Genomic DNA, 23,428 nt, shown 5'->3' with positions numbered 1-23,428 from the left:
AGGTGAGTACCAAAGGCTTAGAACAGCTCTTTTAACAATAACATGTACTTCGTTAACTTTTAATTAAATGTTGATGCAGAGAGTGCACAGAGATCAATTTAACATGATAACTAAAGTTTATTGACGATTTTGTGCAGCTTTACGTGAAATCCAAACCTTGATTGAGGGTGATTGATTAGTCAATTTGCTTAAGATAAATCTTTAATCATGTTATGCTAATACAATGCGTACTTTGAAAGATTCCACAGCTCTTTCTTGGGAATACAAGGTATCATTTTCAAGTATATCTTCAATTCCCTTTGAAAGTGACTAGTTTACTGCACTTTAGGAAGAATTTCAAAGCTTTGAAGAAGGTACACATCAGATTTATCAGACATAATCCAGAAGGGGAGGGAATTCAGTATTGTACAAAGATGAGAGAACCTGGGATTATTCTTAGGGTATAGAAAGTGAACTTGAGAGCTAGTAGACATGTTAATAAATTTGTTGGAATAAATAAGGAGCAATTGTTTTCACTGGAAAAAGGGCCAGAAACTAAAGGACATGCATTTAAGGTTATTGTCAAAAGAATCAGAAAGAAATTTGGATAATGGCATAAGTCTTCTGATGTCTGGATTGAAGGCGATGAAACATTAATTGGGAGATAAGTGTGAGAATCCTCTGGAGGTCTTGGCACACAGGCATATGCGAAAATTCCTCAGGAAGTTTTCACTTTTGATGGGCTGATTTACTGTGACTGTCTCCAAAGCTTAGCTCAGAGCAAAGACTTGGACCATGTAAGTGGAACTGAACTGCATACTTACCCAGAAAGTATTATGCAGCTTAATATCTGGCATATCTCAGTAGGTACAACATTGAACTCAACTGAACACTGCAACCAAGCTTACTCCTCTCCCCATTCCCAGCAATCACACCCTAAAATACCTGCCTACCTCACCTTATAAACAAGTCATGTGTCTTCATTCCAATACCATTAAAGTTTTTAAAGTGTAAGAAATGTACAATAACCACAAAGTACACCTATCCAGCACACACCTTGAAGGTTATTGCTCCATTATTAAGTCAATCCTAATCAAGACTTTGATGTTGTAACACTGAAACTAGACTTTCTTAGATGTGGAGCATTAAATTAATGTTATGCCAATTTGGGGAAGCACTGATACCTACCTACAACATGTGGACTGCAGTGGTTCTAGAAGGCAGCTCACCACCTCCTTCTCAAGGGCAACTAGGTACAGGCAATAAATGCTGCCAACCACCGGTGCCCATGAGTGAATTAAAAAAACAGTTAGATTAGAAGCATAGGATCCCTACAGTGTGGTAGCAGGTCATTTGGCCCATTGAAACCATACCGAACCTCTGAAGAGCAACCCGCACATCTTTTGTACTGTGGGGAGAAACTGGAGCATCCAGAGGAAACCCAGGCAGACATGGGAAGAACATGCAAACTCCACTCAGGTACTCACCCAAAGGTGGAGCTGAACCCTGGTCCCTGGAGCTATGAGGCAACAGTGTTAACCACTGAGCCACTGTGCCACACCTAAATCACAAGTTTCCTTGCATTACTGTGAAAAAGGAAACAAGAGTTTTCCCTGCTCAATATTTATAACTTGGCCAACATCATGTAAGCTAAATGTTTTAATCATTTATCCCAAAGTTGTTGTGGTGTCTTGTGTGAAAATTGGCCTTGGGCCTACACCACATCAGTGACTACAACTTGTGATGTGCTTTGGTACATTTTGAGATCATGAAAAGTGCTATACATTACAAGCTTTTCTCTCACTGCCTTCAAGATAAAGTGAAATCTCCTTTATTTATCTGTGTTGTGATGACGTTCTTATGATTGTGTGAGATGACCTTTCTCCTTCTCTCTGCAGGACTTTGTTTCATATTTCATCAGTAATGTGTGACTCATATTAAATGCAGTGATAGGAACAACCTCGGTTACTACGTGTTATTAATTGTTTGTTACAAAGTTGCCAAACATCTAGATCTGTGATTGACTGGCAGTCTAAAGATCTATAAATAAATGTTAATGATGCTGGTACATGACATTATCAATAAGACATGATGGATCAACTGCTTTAGTTCCTTCACTGGTCTATTAAATGGAGACCTACACTGGCAAATTCATCACTGCTACCATTGCAACACAGTTAAGGCTACAATGTTAAAATGGCCTGACGCTGGGATAATATTCACAATGGCAGTGAAGTATGTAGTTAGGACTTTAAACCTGGTGCAAGATGAATTATAAAATCATCTCATTTTATGATTAAATCTTGTATTGATGGCAAAAGAGTTGAATAAATTATGCAAATCTAAAAACACAATAAATGTATTATTCAATGTTCGCTTTCTAACTTTTATCATTATTTCCTTATTTGATATACTGAAAGATATTTATGCTTAAACAAAGTGCTCAGGATGCAGCACAATAGCATTCAGGCCTCATTAAGATGTCTCCGGCTGATAATTCAACCAAAATGGCTGCAAAAATATTCAGTAAGTGAGTGTTAACATCAATTGAAAGGAGATCACTACAAAGAGATCAGAGCGAGAAGCTCCAGCACAAGATAAGGGTTCCAAGGAGTGATTCCCAGTTGGGAAGCTAGGACAAGGTTGAGGGCTGAGGAGAATCCCAGGCAATGGAGGGAGAAGGCTCCCTGGTGCAGCCTCGTCCTAGCCTATTTTGCTGAGCCCCTTTTGATTTGCCCCTGGTTCTTTCAGCTTTCCAGGAAGACATGAGTATTGCATTCCCTGTCCTCCTCTCCACTCCCCAAAGTCAAGTCAAAGTAACAGATTGGGCCCCAGATTAAATCATCACGGCCTGATCTGTGGACTCCACTGGTAAGGTAAAATTACAGTTGGGCTTATCTTGTTTAGAAATTGTGGAAAAGTCTCCTCCAATGATTTAACCACTTCCCTGCCTAGCTTCCCCCAGATGGGGGATGCTAAAATCAGCAATGCAAGGCCTTGAATGAGATGTAAATTTCCCCCTCCTACTGAATTTTAGGCCTTTTGGGCTGTAGGGCCTCAGGTATCCCAATGGAAATAATATTAGAACTGCTATTCAATAGGATACATGCAGTCAGCAAAGTGAGATGGTCTTCATCCCATCAACGTGGACTGAGCTCAAATTTATGACTCAGAGGTGGAAGAACAATGTGCGAACTAGCTCACTGCATCACTGCCTTCTGGTTAATTAAATCTATCTACCTATATTGTGCTGCCAATGTTGTTGCATAAGTAACAGGAGTAGGTACTTCATTGTCAGTGAGCTGGAGGCTTTTTTTAAAATTCAGATCAGTCATGATCAGGTTCAATTATTATTTTCAGTCGGTTTGCCTCTGTTAATATCTCTGTCCAAATAAATTATGTCAGCATTCACAATCTGCCAGCTGCATTGCTGACACTCCAATGAATACTAAGGCAAGGAACACTTACTTTTTAAACAGTATGTGCCCCATTCCGTTGGCATTGTCCCTGAATACTTATAGACAATTCATGAATATTTCATAGGGATACTGACTCGCTTTTCTGGCTCATTGAAATGAGGCTGCATTTGGCTCTTGTCTGCACTGAGTAATTATAGTTCTAAGTACCATCTTGGAAAGATGATAAAGTTACAAAAATCATCAGACAATTGTGTTAAACAACTACTTTTAATGGTTTGATTCTTAGCATGGAATAACTGTGCAATTTTCTCTTTTGTTAAGCTTTTTTTTTAAAAATTGCAGCTAATGTCCTTGCTTCCCTATGAAAATATGTAGTCTGCAGTGCAGAGTTGAGCAGTACAGGTCAGTTCGTGGAATGAGAGAGGTCAGGCAGACATTCCTTTGTGGTGGTCAACTCACTGGGGTGCAGATACATTTACACCCCACATCCCCAAGTGCGAACTTGGTACAGTCTTATGTTCATTCTCTGGGCTCATCATAATAACACAAGCAAGTTGCTGGTCCACTCTAACCAATGTCAACTGGCTCCAAGTTCTGCAGAATCTCCAGTGGAGGTTGGAGGAGAGGTAGTCAATGCATGAGGGAGGGCATATAAGGGCAACAGGAGTGTGAACGTGGTAGAGGTGAGTCCAGTTCATGGTGAGTTTTGTAGAGGCAAGAGGACCAGTGCTGCTCTCTCAACTCTACAGATCCTAACTTTTCTTTTGACTTTTTTGGAGCAACATTCTTCAGTGGCATTCAGCAGTTTAAGTCCTGTGATGTATGACAGTTCATGACCTGGAAATGCCAGTGTGTACTTTTGCATTGTACATCAAACTAAATTTAATAACCCTCAGAGTGAAAAGGAGGCCTTGCTCAACACAGGGATATGCTGTGGCCACTTAAATAATGGATCTGTCTATCCAGCAACAGAATGCATTTTTACTGTATTGTTTTGGCTCACGTGAGCCAGGATTTGAAGTGCAGAATTCTTGGCCAATGCTGGGAACTGATATGGATAAAGCTCGCAGTACCAATTCCAGTGGCTTGCTAGATCCCCAACCATATTCTACATAGCAGCAAGTGTGGGCAACTTGCATTGTTGAGCCAGGCAGCCAATTGGTTCATTAATAGGCTTTTAAATGCTGTGAAGTAAGGTTGCCTGGGATCTTCTATTGTCTCCTGAACTGACAGTTGGTGGTTTCAATTGCTTGGAGAGGGGTACATAGCTAGCATGTTTTGGTGTAGATAAAGCCGAAGACCACCCTGTACAGGAACACCTCCAATACCAATTGTTGTGGCCCGCTTGTGATTTTTAAAATTTAGACTTTGAAAAAAGTTTGGCGAGAGGTCTTTGTTGAAGCACCTGCTCAGTTTTAGATTAGATTACCTACAGTGTGGAAACAGGCCCTTCAGCCCAATAAGTCCACACCGACCCTCCAAAGAGCAACCCACCCAGACCCATTTCCCTACACTTATGTCTGACTAATCCACCTAACACTACTGTCAATTTAGCATGGCCAATTCATCTTACCTGCACATTTTCGTGACAGTGGGTGGAAACCGGAGCACCCAGGGGAAACTCACGCAGACACAGGGACAATGTACAAACTCCACACAGACAGTTGCCCAAGGTGGGAATTGAACCCAGGTCCCTGGCACTGTGAGGCAGCAGTGGTAACCACTGAGCCACCATGCCGCCCACTGTTCAGTGGAGTGCGCTGCTCGTCTTAATTTGAGAAGCCCTCCAGCTTCAGGAACCTGTCTCACTCTCAATTAGATTGAGTTGAGAGTGCAGCAATGCTCCTCTTGCCACTACAAAGCTCGCCCTGAACTGATATTTTCAAGCCAACTGCGGGGTCACCTCAGTAAAAATCCCATTACTCCCATTCCCCGACTCGGGGCCCCAGGAAACACAGAGGAAAAGGATAAAACATCAGGAAAAAGAAATGCGCTGAGCTGCTCATAATTCATGTTGCAAGGACATCCTTGAGCCCTAATCATGTTGTGGTATTGATCTCTCCTTATCATGGAAACCTTCAACGACACTACATGCCTCTGAGATCTCTGTAGCCTTAAATTCTAGCCTTAGTGCCTCCTTCTATTAATCTCTTGAACTCTTACTTTTACAATGCTTCTTAAAACTTACATCTTTGACCCCGCTTTTGGGAACCTAACATCACTTTATTGTCTTGGTGACATATTCTGTTTGATAGTTTTCTTGTGAAATTCCCTCAGTATTGTAACCATGTTAAAGACTGGATTTAAACATTAAGACTGTCTCTGAAGAGTACGAATATCAAGTGCACCCACATCCTATGTGTTCTGTTGGCAGTTGACCCAAGCAGTTTTCTTCATTTCAAAAATATCCAATGATTGCAAATGAGATGCAAAACTGGAGTTGGTATTTGCTTAGAAACTCTGTGCTAAACTTCCTAATTTCCACCATTTTTGAAAATTGGATAACATATGCCAGTTAGCTGGAGCAAGCTCCCTTTAGTCAGTGATAATATTCCACCCACTGGGTCAAAAAGGTGCAGTTCAGGCCCCTGAAAGCAGTAACTAGATTGTCGCTACTGAACAGTGTGTGACAGGGGTGGTACATGTGCTCAATTAAGGTTGGTGCCACAGCCCCAGGATTGCATTGGCCACTCATTATATCGGTCATAGAATGTTACAAGAAATGAACAGAATAGAAGATGGCTATCTGTAAGAACAAATTGACTATTCTCACTTACCCACCTTTCTCTACAGCCCTGCAACTTTTTTCTACTCAGATAATTGTTCAATTCTCTTCTGAAGGTTCAATGGAATCCGTCTCCACCACAGATAAGGCATTCCAGATCCAAAAGAAACACCATGTAAAAAAACGTTCCCTCACAGATAATGCATTCCAGATTCAAAAGAAAAATCATGTAAAAAAAAGTCCCCTCACTGCTTTTACCAGTTATCTTAAATCAATGTCCTCAACCATTCCATCAATAGTTCCTCCTGTTGACTCATTCCAGATCTCTTATAATTTTGAACGTAGAGTCATATCATACAGAAACAGACACTTCAGCCCAACTTGTTCATGTTGACTAGGTTTCCTAACTGAACTAGTCCCACTGGCCTGCATTTGATCCATATCACTCTAAACCTATTCTATCCATAGTCCCTGCCTAAATGTATTTTAAATGTTGTAATTGTATCCACCTCTACCACTTTCTCTGGCTGCTCGTTCCATATATACACCACACTCTGTATGAAAATGTTATCCCAGAGGTCCCTTTTAAAGCTTTTCCCTCTCATCTTAAACCTATACTGTCTATTTTTGGACTCCCCTATTCCGGTGATCAGACCTTATCAAAGCTCCTCATGATTTTATTAATGTCTGTAAGGTCACCCCTCAGCCTCCTACGCTCCAGGAGGAGCTCCTAGTCTGTCCAACCTTTCCTTATAACTCAAACCCTCCAGTCAAGGTAATGTCCTTGTAAATCTTTTTGCACCCTTTCCAGTTTAAAAATATCCTTCATACAGTCAGGGTGGATCAGAATTGTTTACAGTACTCCAAATGTGGCCTTACGAATGTCTTGTACAGCCTTAACATGTCATCCCAAATCCTATGCTTAATCTTCTGACCAATATAGGAAAGCATGCCAAATGCCTTCTTCACCACCCTGTCTACACGTGCTGCCACTTTCAAGGAACTATGTACTTGCATCCCTAGGTCTCTCTGTTTGACAGCATTCCCCAGGGCCCGACTATCGACGGTGTAAATGTTTGTCGTAGCAAAATACAACACCTCACTTTATCTAAATTTAATTCTATCTCCCGTTCCTCAGCCCACTGGCCCAGTTGATCAATATCCCATTGCACTCTTAGATAACCCTCTTCACTGTCCATTATACCACCAATTTCGGTGTCATCTGCAAACTTATGAACCATGCTTACTAAATTCTTATACAAATGTTTTATATAAATGATGAACAACAGTAGACCCAGCAGACTGCTGGTCACAAACCTCCTGTCTGAAGAGCAATCATCTACTACCACTGTCTCCTACCTCCATCAAATTTCATTCAAATATCTCCTTCTTTGAAGATTATAGCCCCAGCTTCTCCAAAATATCTACTGAATGGTAGTCCCTGATTCTCAAAAAGGTTCTTGAAAATTGTACAATATAGTAGACAGCCATTCGGCCCACAGTCCATATTCTGGCTCTTTGAAACAGCAATTCCCATAGTTGCAGTATCTTCTGCCATTCCTTTGTCACTCAAGCTTCTGTTTTTCTTTTCTATATCCAACTCACTTTCGAAAAATGAACAGAATTCAGCGGGTTGCCTAAAGATGGTCCAATTCACTCCCATAGATCACTACAGGTTAACCCAGCTCGGGTTTACTATTAGGGAGCATCGATAGGCTTACCTTTTGTCGAACCTCTGAATATGATGTTCCATACTTCTGCTCCAAGTATCTATAATCGTAATTTGGGAAAGGAGAGGGAGCAGGATAATTTCCAGATTTCCACAGTTTCCAGAGGTTCACTCCAATGACCATCAGGATAAGCAGGACTCCTGATCCATATATTCCCATTTCCCAGGCCGGTGGATTTTTGATCACTATTGGAATCAGTGATAAAGCATTACTATGGTTAATAATACAGACATTCAAAGAAAATCTTCCATTCACTCAGCTGTACCTGAACATTTACAAGAGAGTTGCAAACAGACACTCATCAGAATCTACATCAGAATCTCTTGGTCCTCAGATGCTGACTGACTTGCTGTGCTTTTCCAGCACCACACTCTAGATTCTACATCAAGTTAGGTGCTGGCAGTGCATACCACAGCACTGTGCTGGCATAGCTGAATGTGCAAATTGCAGCACTGTATTTACATGGATGGATGATGTACACAGCTGCCAATGTGGAAGAAGCTGCTTACAGGATTGCATTTCCAGTTACATGGGATCAAAGGTATCAGAACAGCAAGGTTCAAAAGATGAAGGAAGACCAATAAGGGGATGGGCTGATTTCTCAGAAACACGACATAAAGGTTTACAATTGCTGTAGCAGTTCAGTCTCATCTTAACTTAGGAAATAGGCCATGGCTACGTGTAATTCATTTCTGCTGTCCCATCAGGGATCGAGTGTTTCTCTTGAGTTTCTGTGATGGAAATTGGACACATTTCAGTCCATCAGGCTATGTGGGTCATGCAAAGTGGGAGATAACTCCTAGAAGCAACTTGCCTTCTATCACTAATGGATTTTAATGGAAATAAAATTCTGGAGATGTACGTTAGGATTCTAAATCAGTATAATTTACTTCACACTGTCATGCAAATGTAAAGGTAAAGTCACCATAGTGCTACTGGGTCATAGGGCTGATCTCCCATTATAGAAAGAAGACTAGTGGTTATATCTCTCTACTCCCTGTCTATTCATATATCTGTCAAGATTGCATCTAAACATTGTTATTGTCCCACTTTCTCCAGCAGCTTGTTCCATATATGCACCACACTCTGTATGAAAATGTTATCCCACGGGTCCCTTTTAAAGCTTTTCTTTCTCATCTTAAACCTATTCTGTCTATTTTTGGACTCCCCTATTCTGGAGAACAGACTTTATTGAAGCTCCTCATGATTTGATTAACCTCCGTAAAGTCACCCCTCAGCCTCCTACGCTCCAGGGAAATAAATCCTAGTCTGTCCAACCTCTCCTTATAACTCCAGTCTAGGTAATGTCCTTGTAAATCTTTTTGCACCCTTTTCCCCTAGTAAATGACATTTCCATTCTGGGGAAAGTCTGCTACTCTCCATTCTATCTACGCCTCATAATTTTGTAAATCTCTATCTGGTCACTCCTCAGTCTCTGATGTTCAAATAAAAACAAATTAAGTCTCTCCAACGGCTAATACCCTCCAAACCAGGCAACCTCCTGGTAAACCATTTCTATGTTTTCTCCAAAGCCTCCACATCCTTCTGGTTGGGTGGTGACCAGAACTGTGCTCAATATTCCAAAAGTGATTGAACTAAAGTTCTATACAGCTGCAACATGACTTGCCAACTCTATGCCCTGACTGATGAAGGCAAGTATGCCATATGCCTTCTTGATCACCTTATTCATTTGTGGTGGCGTTTTCAGGGAACTGTGGACTGTATGCTCAGATCCCTCTGTATGTTGATGCTTCTAAAGGTTCTGCCATTTACTGTATACTTTTCTCTTGCATTAGACCTTCCAAAGTGTATTTTCGCTCCACTGTGAAGAAGAACAATGACTCTAGGAATAGATATTTGGTGCATTTTAAATCGGTAACATGTTTTACAATGTCTGCATGAAAACACGCCATTTAGTGTTCAAACTGCTGTAATGAATTTCCTACTGCTCACAGTCTTGTTGATTACATTGTTCACTTGGGCTACTTTTGAGGCCCAGCAAAGGTGACAAATGAGAAGCTAGGATCCAGCAGCGAAGCATCAACTTTATTAGTAGTTTATAACAGCACAGAACATCTATTCCTAGAAATATTACTTTTATTGCAAAATGAAAAAGGTATTATAAAACAACTTGCCAGCAGCAGACTTGGAATCAACTTAAGAACATTTAAATTGAAAGTGGTTTTTGCCTTAATCAGAATTTTACGACTGAAGAGCTCACAAGAACCTACTGGCATGTACTAATGCATTTGCAACACCCACACCGGCAGACTGAAGCAATCCTGAAGTTTCTGTGTTAATGCAACCTGAATGCCTATCACTTAGGAAGGGAAATCTATCAATCTTATCTGGATTGGCCAACATGTTACCACAGAAACACAGCAACAATGTGGTTGGCTTTTAACTGCCCCTGCAATAGCGTAGAGAACCAATCAGCTCAGGGGTATTAGGAATGGACAACAAATGCTGTCTCAACAAGTGACACTAATATCCCATGAACAAAGAACAAAAGCCTTTGGGCAAGAAGGGGAGTATGGGAAAACAAGGGAGCATTGTGGGTGGTTGGGAATGAGGAGTGATGCTAAAGGGGCATCAGACTGATGTTGAGAGTTGGGCTATTGTTCTTAAGAACCATTTCAGCCTTATAACCAACCCACACCCCTCCTGCACAGCATCGTGACTCACAGAACCCAAATCCACAGATTCCAGAGATAAAACCAAAATGGCAGCAATAGGTCTCTGAGGCAGGCTTCACCTTTTGAAAGTTGCAAAAGAGCCTGACTCTTATTTGTAAATCTAAGGTGAAAACCTAAGAGTTTGAGTGTAGCTTGCAGATGTAGAAATTTCACCTCTGCTCTAAAGCTGAATTTGAATACATTCTGGAGTTCCTGTCAGACTCAGTCAGAATGTGCTGTTTCTGTCAGTAATCCTCATTACAAACGATCCCTACTGGAAACTGGTTTACAGCTGAACCATTGAAATCTTCTTTAAACAGTATTTTTGCATTATTCACTCATGGGACATGGGCAGTGCTGTCTAGCGAGTGTTTCTGGTTGCCTTTGAGAAGGTGGTGGTGAGCTGCCTTCTTGAACCACTGCCGTCCATGTGCTGTAGGTACACCCACAATGCTGTAAGGGAGGAAATTCCAGGATTTTGACCCAGCAATAGGGACAGCAATATATTTCCAAGGCAAGATAGTGAATGGCTTGGAGGGCAACTCTCAGGTGATAGTGTTCCCATGTAACTGTCACTGCCTTTATCAGCAAGTGTGTAGAGGACTGTATACCAAGGATGTTAATCCAGGTCTTCCCCAACAGGAAACCCTGGATGAGCTAGGACATACAGAACCTGCTAAAAATCAGGCGTGAAGCCTTCAGATCAGCAGAAGCATTCAAATATAAGGAATCCAAGTATGACCTTCACAGAGCCATTAAGACAACCAAGGGCCAATTCCGATCCAAACTAGAAACCCAGACAGACACCTGGCGAAAATGGCAAGGACTGAAGGACATCACAGGTTCGACAAAGAGACAGTACAAGATGGCAGACGATGATATATCCCTCCAAGATCATCTCAAAGCCTCCTATGCTCGCTTTGAGCAGATTTTTGGTGGAGAAGTAACACCTATTCAGACAAGTCCTAATGAACCTATCCCAGCAGTCACTGCATCAGAGGTCAGATCAGTTTTCCTTTATGTGAATCCAAGGACTCAACATTGAGCCCCCCAGGAGTGCGTACTCAGCCCCCGACTGTACTCACTGTATACCCATGGCTGCGTTGCCAAATACCAGACTAATGCCATTTACAAGTTTGCTGATGACACCACCATAGCTAGTTGAATATCAGAGGGCATTGAAACAGACTACAGACAGGAGGTGGAAGACCTGGAAAAATGGTGCACTGAGCACAACCTAGCTCTCAATGCCGGCAAAACCAAGGAACTCATTATTGGCTTTCAGTGGGATGTTTCTCATATCCCCTTACACATTAACAGCGCAGAGGTGGAACGAGTGGAGAGTGTCAAGCACCTGGGAGTGGTCATCCACAACAAGCTTTCTTGGACTCTTATGTGGATGCACTGGTTACAAAGGCCTAACAATGTCTCTTCTTCCTCAGGCAGCTGAGGAAATTTGGCATGACAGCAAATACCCTTGCCAACTTTTATAGGTGTTGGATCAGTGGTGCTGGAAGAGCACAGCAGTTCAGGCAGCATCCAACGAGCAGCGAAATCGATGCTTTGGGCAAAAGCCCGTCATCTTTGCCCGAAACGTCGATTTTGCTGCACTTTGAATGCTGCCTGAACTGCTGTGCTCTTCCAGCACCACTGACCAGAATCTGGTTTCCAGCATCTGCAGTCATTGTTTTTACCAACTTTTATAGGTGTGCCATTGAGAGCATTCTGAATGGATGTATCACTACCTGGTATGGCAACTGTACCATTCAAGATTGGAGACGGTTATAGAGAGTGGTGAACTTGGCCTGGACAATCACAAAGGCCAACCTCCCATCTATAGAATTCATCTACCAGGCCCACTGTCAAGGAAAGGCCGCCAACATTCTCGAAGATCCATCCCATCCTAGCAATGCTTTTCTACAACCTCTACCATCAGGGAGAAGGGACAGAAGCCTCAACATATGCACCAGCTGGTTTCGTAACAGTTGCTACCCTACTGTTGTTAGTACACTGAATGGACTCACAAACTCTTAACATTCGTCTGCACCTATGTTTTTGTTTTTGCTGGTCTTTATTTATTATTTACTTATCTATGCTACTTAACTCTGTGATCTGCCTGTTTTGCTCGCAAGACAAAGCTTTTCACTGTGCCTCGGTACACGTGACAATAAATTAAATTAAATTAAATTCAATTCAATTCAATTGATTTGCTGTCCTTGCCCTTCTAGATGGGAGTGTTGCTGGGTTTGGAAGGTGCTGTTTAAGAATCGTTGGAATATGTCTGCAGTGCATCTTAGAGATAGTATATGCTGCTGTAAGTGAGCGTTGGTGGTGGAGGGAATGGATGCTTGTGATGGTCAGGCCAAGGACACTAGCCTGAGGAACTCCTGGCTGTGGGATCATTTAGTTCAATCATTTGCTGATTATGTCATTTGCCACGCAGGCAGATCTGTTTGGTAGCTTCACCAGGTTAACCCCGCATCTTCAAATAAACCTGGTGCTGTTGCTGGCATGCCCTCATGCACTTTCCATTAACCAGGGTTGATGCCCTGGTTTGATGATAACAATTGAGTGGGGGATACGCCTGGCCCTGAGGTTGCAGATTGTGCTGGAGGACAATTCTGCTGCCATTGACAACCCACAGAATCTCATGGATCTATTTGAAGTCTATCCCATTTAACATGGTGATAGTGCCATATAATATAATGAAGGTTATTCTCAGTGTGAAGGTGGGACTTTGTCTCCACAATGACCCTTACCGATACTGGCAGATTGGTCCGGATAAAGTCAAGTATGTGCTTCCCTCCTGTTGCTCTCACCACCTGCGACAGGCCCTGTCGAGCAGTTATGTCCTTTAGGACTTGACCCGCTCAATCAGTAGGGCTGCTGCCGAATCACTTAATGGTGAACATTGAAATCCCCCATCCAGAGTACATTTTGTGCCCTTTCCATCCTCAGTGCTTCCTTCAAGTGTTGTTCAACATGGAGGAGTACTGATTCATCAGCTGAGGAAGGATGGTACATGGTAATCAGCAGAAGGTTTCCTTGCCCATGTTTAACCTGAAGCTATGGAGACTTCTTAGGGTCTGGAGTCAATATTGAGGACTCCCAGGGCAACTCCCTCCTGACTGTATACCACTGTGTCACCACCTCTACTGGGTCTGTCCTGATGGTCGGACAGGACATATCCAGAGATGGTGACGGTGGTGTCTGGGACATTGTCTGTAAGGTATGTTGCTGTGAGTATGACCATATCAGGCTGTTGCTTTACTAGTCTGTGAGATAGTTCTCCTAATTTTGACACTAGCCCCCAGCTGTTAGTAAGGAGAACTTGGCAGGGTTAACAGGACTGTTTCTGTCATTGCCTTTTCTGGTACCTAATTTGATGGTGGGTGGTCTGTTTGTTTTCATTCCTTTCTTGAAACTGTAACGATTGATACAACTAACATGCTAGGCCATTTGACAGGGCAGTTGAGAGTGAACCACATTGCTGTGGGTCTGGAGTCACATGTAGGCCAGACTGGTAAGGATCGCAAATTTCCTGTCCTTCTTTATTTATTATTCCTATGAAATTCCTGCAATGCCTTTTCTGCTAATTCTGCTGGATTGCACTTTTTTCCCATCGTGCAGAGTCATTCTTGGTTCCATGCAATAATGTGAACAGGTGGAGGGGCTGTTTTACATCTCCTTAGAATGTTATCTCCATTAAAATCCCTTGGAAATAGGAAATGGGCTGCTGGTTTACCGTCATGGTTTTACACTCCTAGGCAAAAGTAGCCCGGAGCTCTGTGCATTACTAACTTATATTTATCGTCTCTTTTATTAATTTCCCTTCTCACTCATTTTTGTGTCTTTAACAGTTTTACACCCACATTTCCCAACAACCAAACAGATAATTTTGAGGGTTATGTGCCACATCAACCATTTACTATAAAAGCTGCAATGCTGGCTGGTGTTAAAGGTTTCCTGCATTACTCACCACTTATGGGATGTTCTGTTGGGTTTTCGTCCATGATGGATGTGTGGCTTTTGAATTTGCCTGCAAACGAGAAACAGAGCAATTATATCATCCACAGCAATCTGACAGATTAAGCGATAAAAACCCTGAAGCAATCAAATCTTAATATTTTTGTGAATTTTGTGATGGTGTTCAGTAAAGCAATATAAAAATAATGCATTGCAGAAGCCGAAGACCTGGAATAATATCAGAAAGTGCTGGAGAAACAGCATCTGTGCAGATAGAGAAAAACAGGCCCTGATTGACATCGAAAGTTAGAAAGTGAGGAAAAACGTTGGGGGAAATAGCAAGAATGAGATTCTGGATGTCACAAGGATGTCCCATTCCACAACCAAGTGTGAATGGTGAGATGAGAATTTTGCTAGTGAGTAGAGAAAGACTTATTGGCATCCATTTGTATATATCAGTGCATCAGTAATACCTGATTGCACCTCATTTATATGATGATTCCCATTTTCCCAACTGCTGGACAGGTGGTGGTGTTGTATTCAACAATAATACCGCATGTGAAGGTTTCTGGTTCATTGAGTGCTCCTCCAGTCATCTATCTTAGATACCAGACGCCAACATCTCAGGACATGCTCCCCAAGCAGTGGCCACCCATACCCTCTGTACATGAACAACGGTATTGCACACATATTAGTCTCTCTGCAAGCTCATCACTCTCCAAACCATTTACAATATTGGAGTGCACCAGCAACTTTCATTGCAATACTGCTGAGGGGACACTTTGAATTCAGGGAAAGGCACCCATCTCATAGATTCGACCAGGGTGCACCTCATGGCAGTCTTAGTGGTCACTTGCTTTATGTTGAGTTTGATGCTTGTGCCATCTTTGCCTTGCCGTGCCAGGCCTTTGTGTGCTTTGCCCTCTTACTGAGTTTAAAGGCTCCCAGTACTTCTGTTTTGAGTCTCATTTTCATGCAGACACAAAGCCAGGCTTTGTCAGCAGTGATCAGTCAGGGTGGTGAACATGTTACTGTACAGCAACATGCTATGCCAATCTCACATCTGGACAACAGCCAAAACCTTCAATGTGCATCCACCAATGGCCCTGTCTCAAAGTTGCGAAGGAGTCAAGTCAAGTCTTGAGTCAAGACAAGAGAAGCAGAATTCAGTAAGAGGTTTCAGACACAGCAAGTCAAGGGGATGGGCACAGTCAGTCAGCCATTTAGGACAGTCAGGTCTAGGTGGTCCACATTGCTACAGTCTGGCGTGTGGGCCATGGTCAGTGCTGCAGGTCCAGGGCAACCAGTCCAGGGAGTCATGGTAAGTCAGTCAGAGAGCTGCACAGAGGTCTAGGTGGTCCACATTGCTACAGTCTGGCATGTGGGCCATGGTCAGTGCTGCAGGTCCAGGGCAACCAGTCCAGGGAGTCATGGTAAGTCAGTCAGGGAGTTGCACAGAGGTCGGTCAAGGCTCTGGTCACTCATCAGCTGGGGCTGTCTGTCATTGAGGGCTGGCCACTGTTAATCCTGAGGATCAGCTCACTGAAAATCATGGCAAATTATCAGGGGCCACCACTTTGATGGGGAGGTAGGGAAGGCAGTTGTGGGCAATGGAAGGCAGAATGTTGGGATACAGAGGGGGCAATAGTTGTGATGGGGAAAACAAGTTTTACTTTGGAGGAGAGGATAATGGAAATGCATTGTGTCTAGGGATTACTGTGGGAGGGTGTGTCATCGTTGATCATACCAACGTGGCTTAGAAGGAGAAAGTGCAGCATGGTGGTTTGTATCACTAACCTGAAAGTCTGGGACCCGAGGATTGATTGTTGAGAGACAAAGTTATAACTCAAAGAGGTGTGTGTGAACAGCTGGAAGCTCAATAGGGAGAGCAAGGAAGGAAATAACAGTGGTTCAGGGAGAGTGCCTTGAATACCAGGCTGAGCCTGAGACTCACTGTGCCAAGTGTGACCTGCGATGCCTTCCACACTCATGTGACCTGTAAGGATAAACCAGAAATAGAAGATGGCAGCGAGCACAGCTAGAGGTGGGCGAACTGAGTGTGTATTTTCTGTCTGCACATGTGGGCTCCGCAGCTAAGTGCCTGATTACCGCAATTCCCCATCAACTTTACAGGGTGATGCCAAATGCATCCATTATCTCACTGTGTGAGATACAAGCCCTGGACACAAATAATCTCCACAATTACACATTGATCACAGTAATTCCTCTGAGGCAGGAGTAATCACAGTTGACTTTAACAGTGGTACATGTGGGCCGTAAAGGAAAGTTATCATAGGTTGCTCAAAGGCACAGAACTGATTTCTTTGCATCTTGAACTGTAATTATTTGAACCATGATTTGATATACAATGCTGCTTCGGTAGAGTAATGTTGGGATAGAGAAACAATGAGTAAAAAGTGAGGTCTGCAGATGCTGGAGATCAGAGCTGAAAATGTGTTGCTGGTTAAAGCACAGCAGGTCAGGCAGCATCCAAGGAACAGGAAATTCGACGTTTCGGGCCAGAGCCCTTCATCAGGAATGAGGAGAGTGTGCCAGGCAGGCTAAGATAAAAGGTAGGGAGGAGGGACTTGGGGGAGGGGTGATGGAGATGTGATAGGTGGAAGGAGGTCAAGGTGAGGGTGATAGGCTGGAGTGATAGAGAAAACAATGATTCAGTAATCATGTATCATTTAAAATTGCTTACTGTATTTACCCAGAATGGTGGTTTGCTGCATTTTTCAGAGCAAGGTCCCTATGTTAGAAGTCTATGTAGAAGCTTTCTGTGTTACTCCTTATCCCACTGCTTTAGAGCACTGTGGTAAACCACCGTTTGCAAGTGATATGAATTCTGACAGGTCATATTATTAAGAAACAATCCTTGCTGATAGCCCTCACATCGGCGCAACCCAGACACAGAGAAATTGAGGAGGAGTAATTTGTCAGGAAACTCAGATACACAGCAACCTCCAGCGGTTGCTAAACAGCCTCCACATGCATTTGAAGGTCCCCTCAGGATGTACAGTAGGCTCATAGTCCATCATCTTTGATTGTATTTCCTCCGGATGTGTGAGGCATGGTGTTACTGTAGTCCAAGGATGTCCTGGGACACTGTCACAGAATGGTGTCATTTGCTGCAGTAGGACTTGCAACATGGAGGGGTGGGTGCAACACCCATACTGGTGGTGGTCAAAGTGATGGCTGCATTAAATTTTAATGCAATTGACTGCTGGAGTTTCACTGGGATCTCACAGTCCTCAATCCATGAATGTATCAAGGCAGTGACTGGTGCTATTTGTGCCAGGTTACATCATTCTATTCCATTGCCCTTGCCTCCAGCCAGGGAGGCTTTCCCCAATTTCAACATGTGATTGACTGTACATGCATCATGTTGATGGTGCTGTATCATACTGTGACGTACTTCCTCAATAGGGAAGGTTTTCATTGTACCAATGTAGAAGTTATGTGTGATCCCATTTTAGAAGTGTGTGCCAGGTAACTGGGGAGTTACCATGATCCCTGTACCTTTGAGAATTCTCCTGTTCCTACTTCAGTTCAAGGGCTGGCTGCCTGACGAGGACGGTAACTGGGACACAAAATTATCATCTGCAAATGTGGCTGATCCCTCTGTTATTCCATCCCCTGAGGCTGAGCATAGCTACAATGCAGCCCATGCTTCAACCAGGCCCATCGTGGAACAGAAGTTGGGTCTGCCGAAGGTAATGTCTAATGCTTGGATCGATTTGGGAAAACCTCCAGTACACTCTACAAAGAGTTTGTGGCGTAATTCTAGCATGCTGTTCCCTGCACAATTGGAGCAGGCAAAGAAGGGACGTGATAGATGGAGAGTGCAGTAGCAGTTTTCAGAGATGGAAGATGAGCATATTGAGCAGGAAGCACATTACATTCTGTATGTGAGATTGTTGCCGGGCCAGGCAAAATAAACCAGGCATGACTTAAGTTACATGCAGTTCCATTAGAAGAGACCTGGAAGCAGTTATTACCCATTGTTTGTAAAATCGATGTTGCTCAAAAGACAAGTAGTCCATATTTGTTCACAAAGGTAAATGCAATGTGTGACTGTTTGTGTTTTTCTTTGTTTTTGTTGCTGTTGAATAAAGATGAATGTTTTCAATCATTTGAAGGTTTTCCAGTACATTACAGTCGGACAATGAACGAGGAGAAAGGTGTAAGACCACACTGGGGATAAAGGTCTCACTCTCTTAAAAACATCTCAGACGTGATGATGCTAGGGACAAGATAAAAAGCTGTTAGTTTGCTTCTTAAACAGGAAGAGATTTATGAATGTTCACTTGTGTTTGCAATGAAGGGCCAGCTGAGCCACCTATGTGACCTGAGAAATGTTTGGATTTTGGTGTCCCGTGTATGATGAAGGATAGATCTCAATTGGAAGCACTTGGCTGAATGACTGGTTAGGCTTTAAAAATGACCCAGGCCAGGAATCCCAGGACATTCTGGAGGTGGGGAGTATGTCTGCCAGTGGTGAGACAGAGATATGACGAGCAGGCTATCACTGGGGCTTGACACATGGGTAATGTGGCAGGCTTTGGAAAATAGCGTGAACAAACTGACTAGGTATCATGGAAAGAAACACTGACAAATCGTGACAAGTTTCTGGTAAAGGTCATCCAAGAGTTAACATCTTAAGCGCAATATGGCTCTTCTTTGGTTAACTTTGTTTGTCATCCTCCAGAGATGCTGCCAGACCCGTTGAGCTTCTGAGGCCTTTTCTGATATTTTCATCCCCCCACCCCCCCCGTTAAATAACACTGCTGTCCTAGAGGAGCCACCTTTCCCACAATGCTGTGCAGGGCCATGCAGAAATGGCAGCCAATGCTGATGATTGTAAGCCAAGATGTAAAAGAGAAATCTGCTTTTCCCTTTCCTCTTCCTCAGGCCATAGCTCACAATAATTGGTTAAAACAGTGCTCATAATGGAACATTGCCTGAGACCCTTTTATATTAAAATCACATTGTCAAGGCAACCCACTGGTCTCCTGGGAGAGAGAACCAAATTTTCATTAATATTTTATGAACTGGTGGTAGTAACAGGTTCATGTTCAGCCGTGAGGTGAATGAATAAGAGGAATTTTGAGTTTGCTTCTTGAGAGAATTTGAGAATGGAGGCAGCTCCTATTCATGTATTCCCTGGTAGTGGTAAAATGAGGTTACATTCTCGTTTCACTGATCTGGCTTCTCAGATCAGTTAAACACATTAGTCATTGGAGGTCCCATTTTCTCCCTCATTGAACTGTCAGAGTTTACACATGCACTCTACTATGAATCTATGCATTTACAGATACTTCGCCTTACTCATTGTCCTCAATCCTGATAACTGAAGTGCACTGGGTAGCCTTTAGCAGGATTCCTGCCACGTTAAAGCAGCCAGTTAGGGCAATTAATAAGATTTTTATGGCTCTCCAGCAGGGACACAGCCATAATGAACAAGGATGTCCTTTGAAAAGGCACTGCGAACCTCAAAAATGTCACATTTGTGTCGAACTTGACAAGACCCAATCAAGGTAAATTTTGGGTCTTATTTGGAGGGGGAAGGAAGAGAGAGAGAGAACGAGAGAGAGTGAGAGATTTATCACCTTCTGTCAGGCAGTCCCAAAGAGAATTCATGACAGAGGTGCACCTGGCGTGTGGAGCGCAGTCTATCCATTCGCATCAATGTTTGATAGATGGGATTTAGACAACAAGAACAGAGGTGAGGGAAATCTGGTTTGAAGCACAGAAGTGTTATACAGACAGGGTTGCCAACTCTAATTGGAGTCTTTTACTTGAGGTTTGACGTGATTTTTCACATTGCTATATGAAACTTGATCACGTGACAGTTGAATATACGCAGTGGCTTCTACAACTTTACATGACTTTGTCAAGTAAACCTTGGGTCCCCTCCAGTTAACATTTTTGCTTGTGGTTTTGCATCAGTTGCTGCTCTGTAACTATTCCAACAATCAGGAGACCACCCACAAACAGACAAAAAAAACACAAAGTTTGCAGGGCAACTTATCAACTAGAATTGGAATGAACTTTGATCTCATTAATAACTGTACAGTAATGTACAGAAAAATATATGATGATGTTGTATTATGATATCAGTGCCACAGTATTATGTTAAGAGAATTGGGAGGGAGTGGAACATTTAATTAGGAGCAGAAATACGCTTTTCAGCCTTTTGAGCTTGTGCCACCACTCAGCAAGATCTGTTTGTGATTCTTTTGAATTCTACATTCCTATCTAGCCCTCCTAACCCTTCAACACCTTGCCTAACAAAGATCTATCCGACATCTTTAAAAATACCCAATGAGCACGCTGAGAGAAAAGGATTGTCAGAGTCGGTGTCTCAGTGTTAATGGCTAAGAACGATTAAGTTACAGCCATTCCCAATGAACTTAAAGAGACCTGAAGGATCATTACTCGGGGTAGAAGGACAACTTATGGCAGAGCTTAGGTGACACAACAGGAAAATCATGGAATCTGCCTGCTGTTCCGAGTTAAGAATATTCTCCGTTAAGCAGGAAGGCATGCTGAAAGCTTACACTATTTCACAAGATGGATGAAAGTGTAGCTTAAGGAAGTGAATGTAGAGGGGAGTTCCAAACATTGTTCTAAGCTTTGGAACAATTGAAGACAGGGAACTACATTACCATAAGATTACTATAAAACCAGTCTACCTATACAGCCAAAGAAAAGAGCCATGGATAATATTTAAGATGCAGATTCTTTTTTAGATTTTCTACAGTGTGGAAACAGGCTCTTTGGCCCAACCAGTCCACACCGACCCTCTGAAGAGTAACCCACCCAGACCCATTTCCCTCTGACTAACACTATGGGCAATTTAACATGGCCAATTCACCTGACATGCATATCTTTGGACTGTGGGAGGAAACCTGAGCACCCGGAGAAAACCCATGCAGACACGAGAAGAATGTGCAAACTCCACACAGACAGTCACCTGAGGCTGAAATCGAACCTGGGACCCTGGCGCTGTGAGGCAGCAGTGCTAACCACTGTGCCACCATGTGTAATAGAATATATGTTCAGACATGATGGTATTTGGATATGGTTACAGTACCAAAATCAAATGGTTCAATAAAAATCTGTGTGGATCTGGTGAAGTTAAATGAAACCATAGGTATGGCTTGCAATGGAGTTATTCAAATTCAAATGCAAGATCTTCATTATCATCATAGGCCATTACTCAAGTTGGACTAAGGTAAACCATCTACACAAAAGCAAAGCAGAGGCTGTGATAGAATCCCTCGAGAATCTACTCAATTCTGGACAGTGTAATCTAATCCAAAGGTCCACAGTTTGCAAATGAACAGTTTAAGAGACTTGCAGATGAATACAACTTTATTCCCGTTAAAAATTGATTCCATGGTCCTTGAATGAATGCAGAAGGTTGAATTGGGATTTGTACAAACAAGGCATTACTGAAGAACATGATTGTGTAGACAAAAATAGAAAGGACCAGTTCAAACAGTCCAGAGATAATGTCTATATTCATAAAATAGAATAGAATCCCTACAATGTGGAAACAGGCAATTTGGCCCAACAAGTCCTCACTGACCCTCTGAACAGTAACCCACCCAGACCTATACCCTTACATTTCCCCTTGAGTAATGCACCTAATGGGCAATTTAGCATAGCCAATTCACCTAATCTGCACATTTTTGGTCTGTGGGAGGAAACCAGAGCACCCGGAGGAAACCCAGACAGATAGAGGGAGAATGTGCAAACTCTACACAGACAGTCGCCCGAGGCTGGAATTTAACCGGGGTCCCTGGCACTGTGAGGCAGCAGTACTAACCACTGTGCTGCCATGCCATGTCCAAGCTGTAAATAAAGAATTTGTGCACAAAGTTCCATTGACTTCAGCAACAGTACTTTGAGAGATGAGTTAGACTCCAAACACAGAGCAAAACAGTAACTGTTATTAACAAATGTTAAGTAAAAATGTATTAGTCTAAGGTTAAGTTCCCTCATGATCAGTAGTAACACAGGGGCTTGAACAACTTGGTAGATGACAAGAAATCTGGGAAAACCATATAAGAAGTCCAGTGAGGCCTTACTCAACATTGGGAACATTTTCCAACAGAGTTCCAAGTGAGAGTCTGGCTGGGGAGTAATGAGACACCTATTCATGGGAATCATTGCTCATTTTCAGCCTCATTCTTGTCCAGCTTCCTATCCTACCCTCTGTGAGGAAGCTGGACATTGAGAATTCAGAAAGTCAGAGTGGGTAACCCAAGCCAACTACTGGATCTCCATCTCCAGCATCACAGAGCACATTTCACAGGCAGCAAGAGCCTAGGTTAGATTAGACCAGATTCCTTACTGTATGAAAACAGGCTCTTCGGGCAAACAAGTCCACACTGACCCTCCGAAAAGTAATCCACCCAGACCCATTCCCCTATCCTATATTTACCACTGACTAACACTATGGGCAATTTAGCATGGCCAATTGACCTGACCTGTACATCTTTGGATAGTGGGAGGAAACCGGAGCACCTGGAGGAAACCCACGCAGACACGGGGAGAATGTGCAAACTCCACATAGACAGTTGCCCAAGGTGGGAATTGAACCTAAGTCCTTGGCACTGTGAGGCAGCAGTGCCACCCACTGAGCTACTGTGACACTTTCCCCACTTCCCTGGACCTTGGCATCAGACAATTTCCTGCCTCTCTGCATCATCATGGCTCATCTCTGACCCACGTGAAACATGATACCACATGGCCATGCTTCATCTCGGGGATTATTGGCAGCTATCGCAATGCTGCTGCATTCATGAAGAGGACTAGTCTGCATTTCAGGGATATTTGTCTGCTCTTTTAGCACTTGCTCCCCTTAAACCTGTCTGAACATTCACAGCATTCCTGCCTTGTCTTTTTGCATCTTGCCCTTTT

General features: G+C 42.9%; 1 protein-coding gene across 4 annotated transcripts in view; it reads right to left on the bottom strand.

Annotated features, from left to right (window-relative positions):
• syt12 (synaptotagmin XII) overlaps window positions 1-23,428 on the bottom strand; it is a 212,943-nt gene that overhangs the window by 25,872 nt on the left and 163,643 nt on the right. For all 4 annotated transcript variants that reach the window (XM_060838427.1, XM_060838428.1, XM_060838426.1 and 1 more), the window contains exons 3-4: window positions 14,508-14,567; window positions 7,845-8,038 (exon numbers count right to left, since the gene is read on the bottom strand). In XM_060838427.1, the coding sequence (XP_060694410.1) occupies window positions 7,845-8,038; window positions 14,508-14,541 (228 nt within the window). In that variant the 5' untranslated portion in view covers window positions 14,542-14,567. The remainder of the gene's footprint in view (window positions 1-7,844; window positions 8,039-14,507; window positions 14,568-23,428) is intronic.

Source organism: Hemiscyllium ocellatum, chromosome 18, assembly GCF_020745735.1.
Source record: "Hemiscyllium ocellatum isolate sHemOce1 chromosome 18, sHemOce1.pat.X.cur, whole genome shotgun sequence".
Taxonomy (NCBI): Eukaryota; Metazoa; Chordata; class Chondrichthyes; order Orectolobiformes; family Hemiscylliidae; genus Hemiscyllium; species Hemiscyllium ocellatum.
This window is presented reverse-complemented; position numbering and strand designations above follow the sequence as displayed.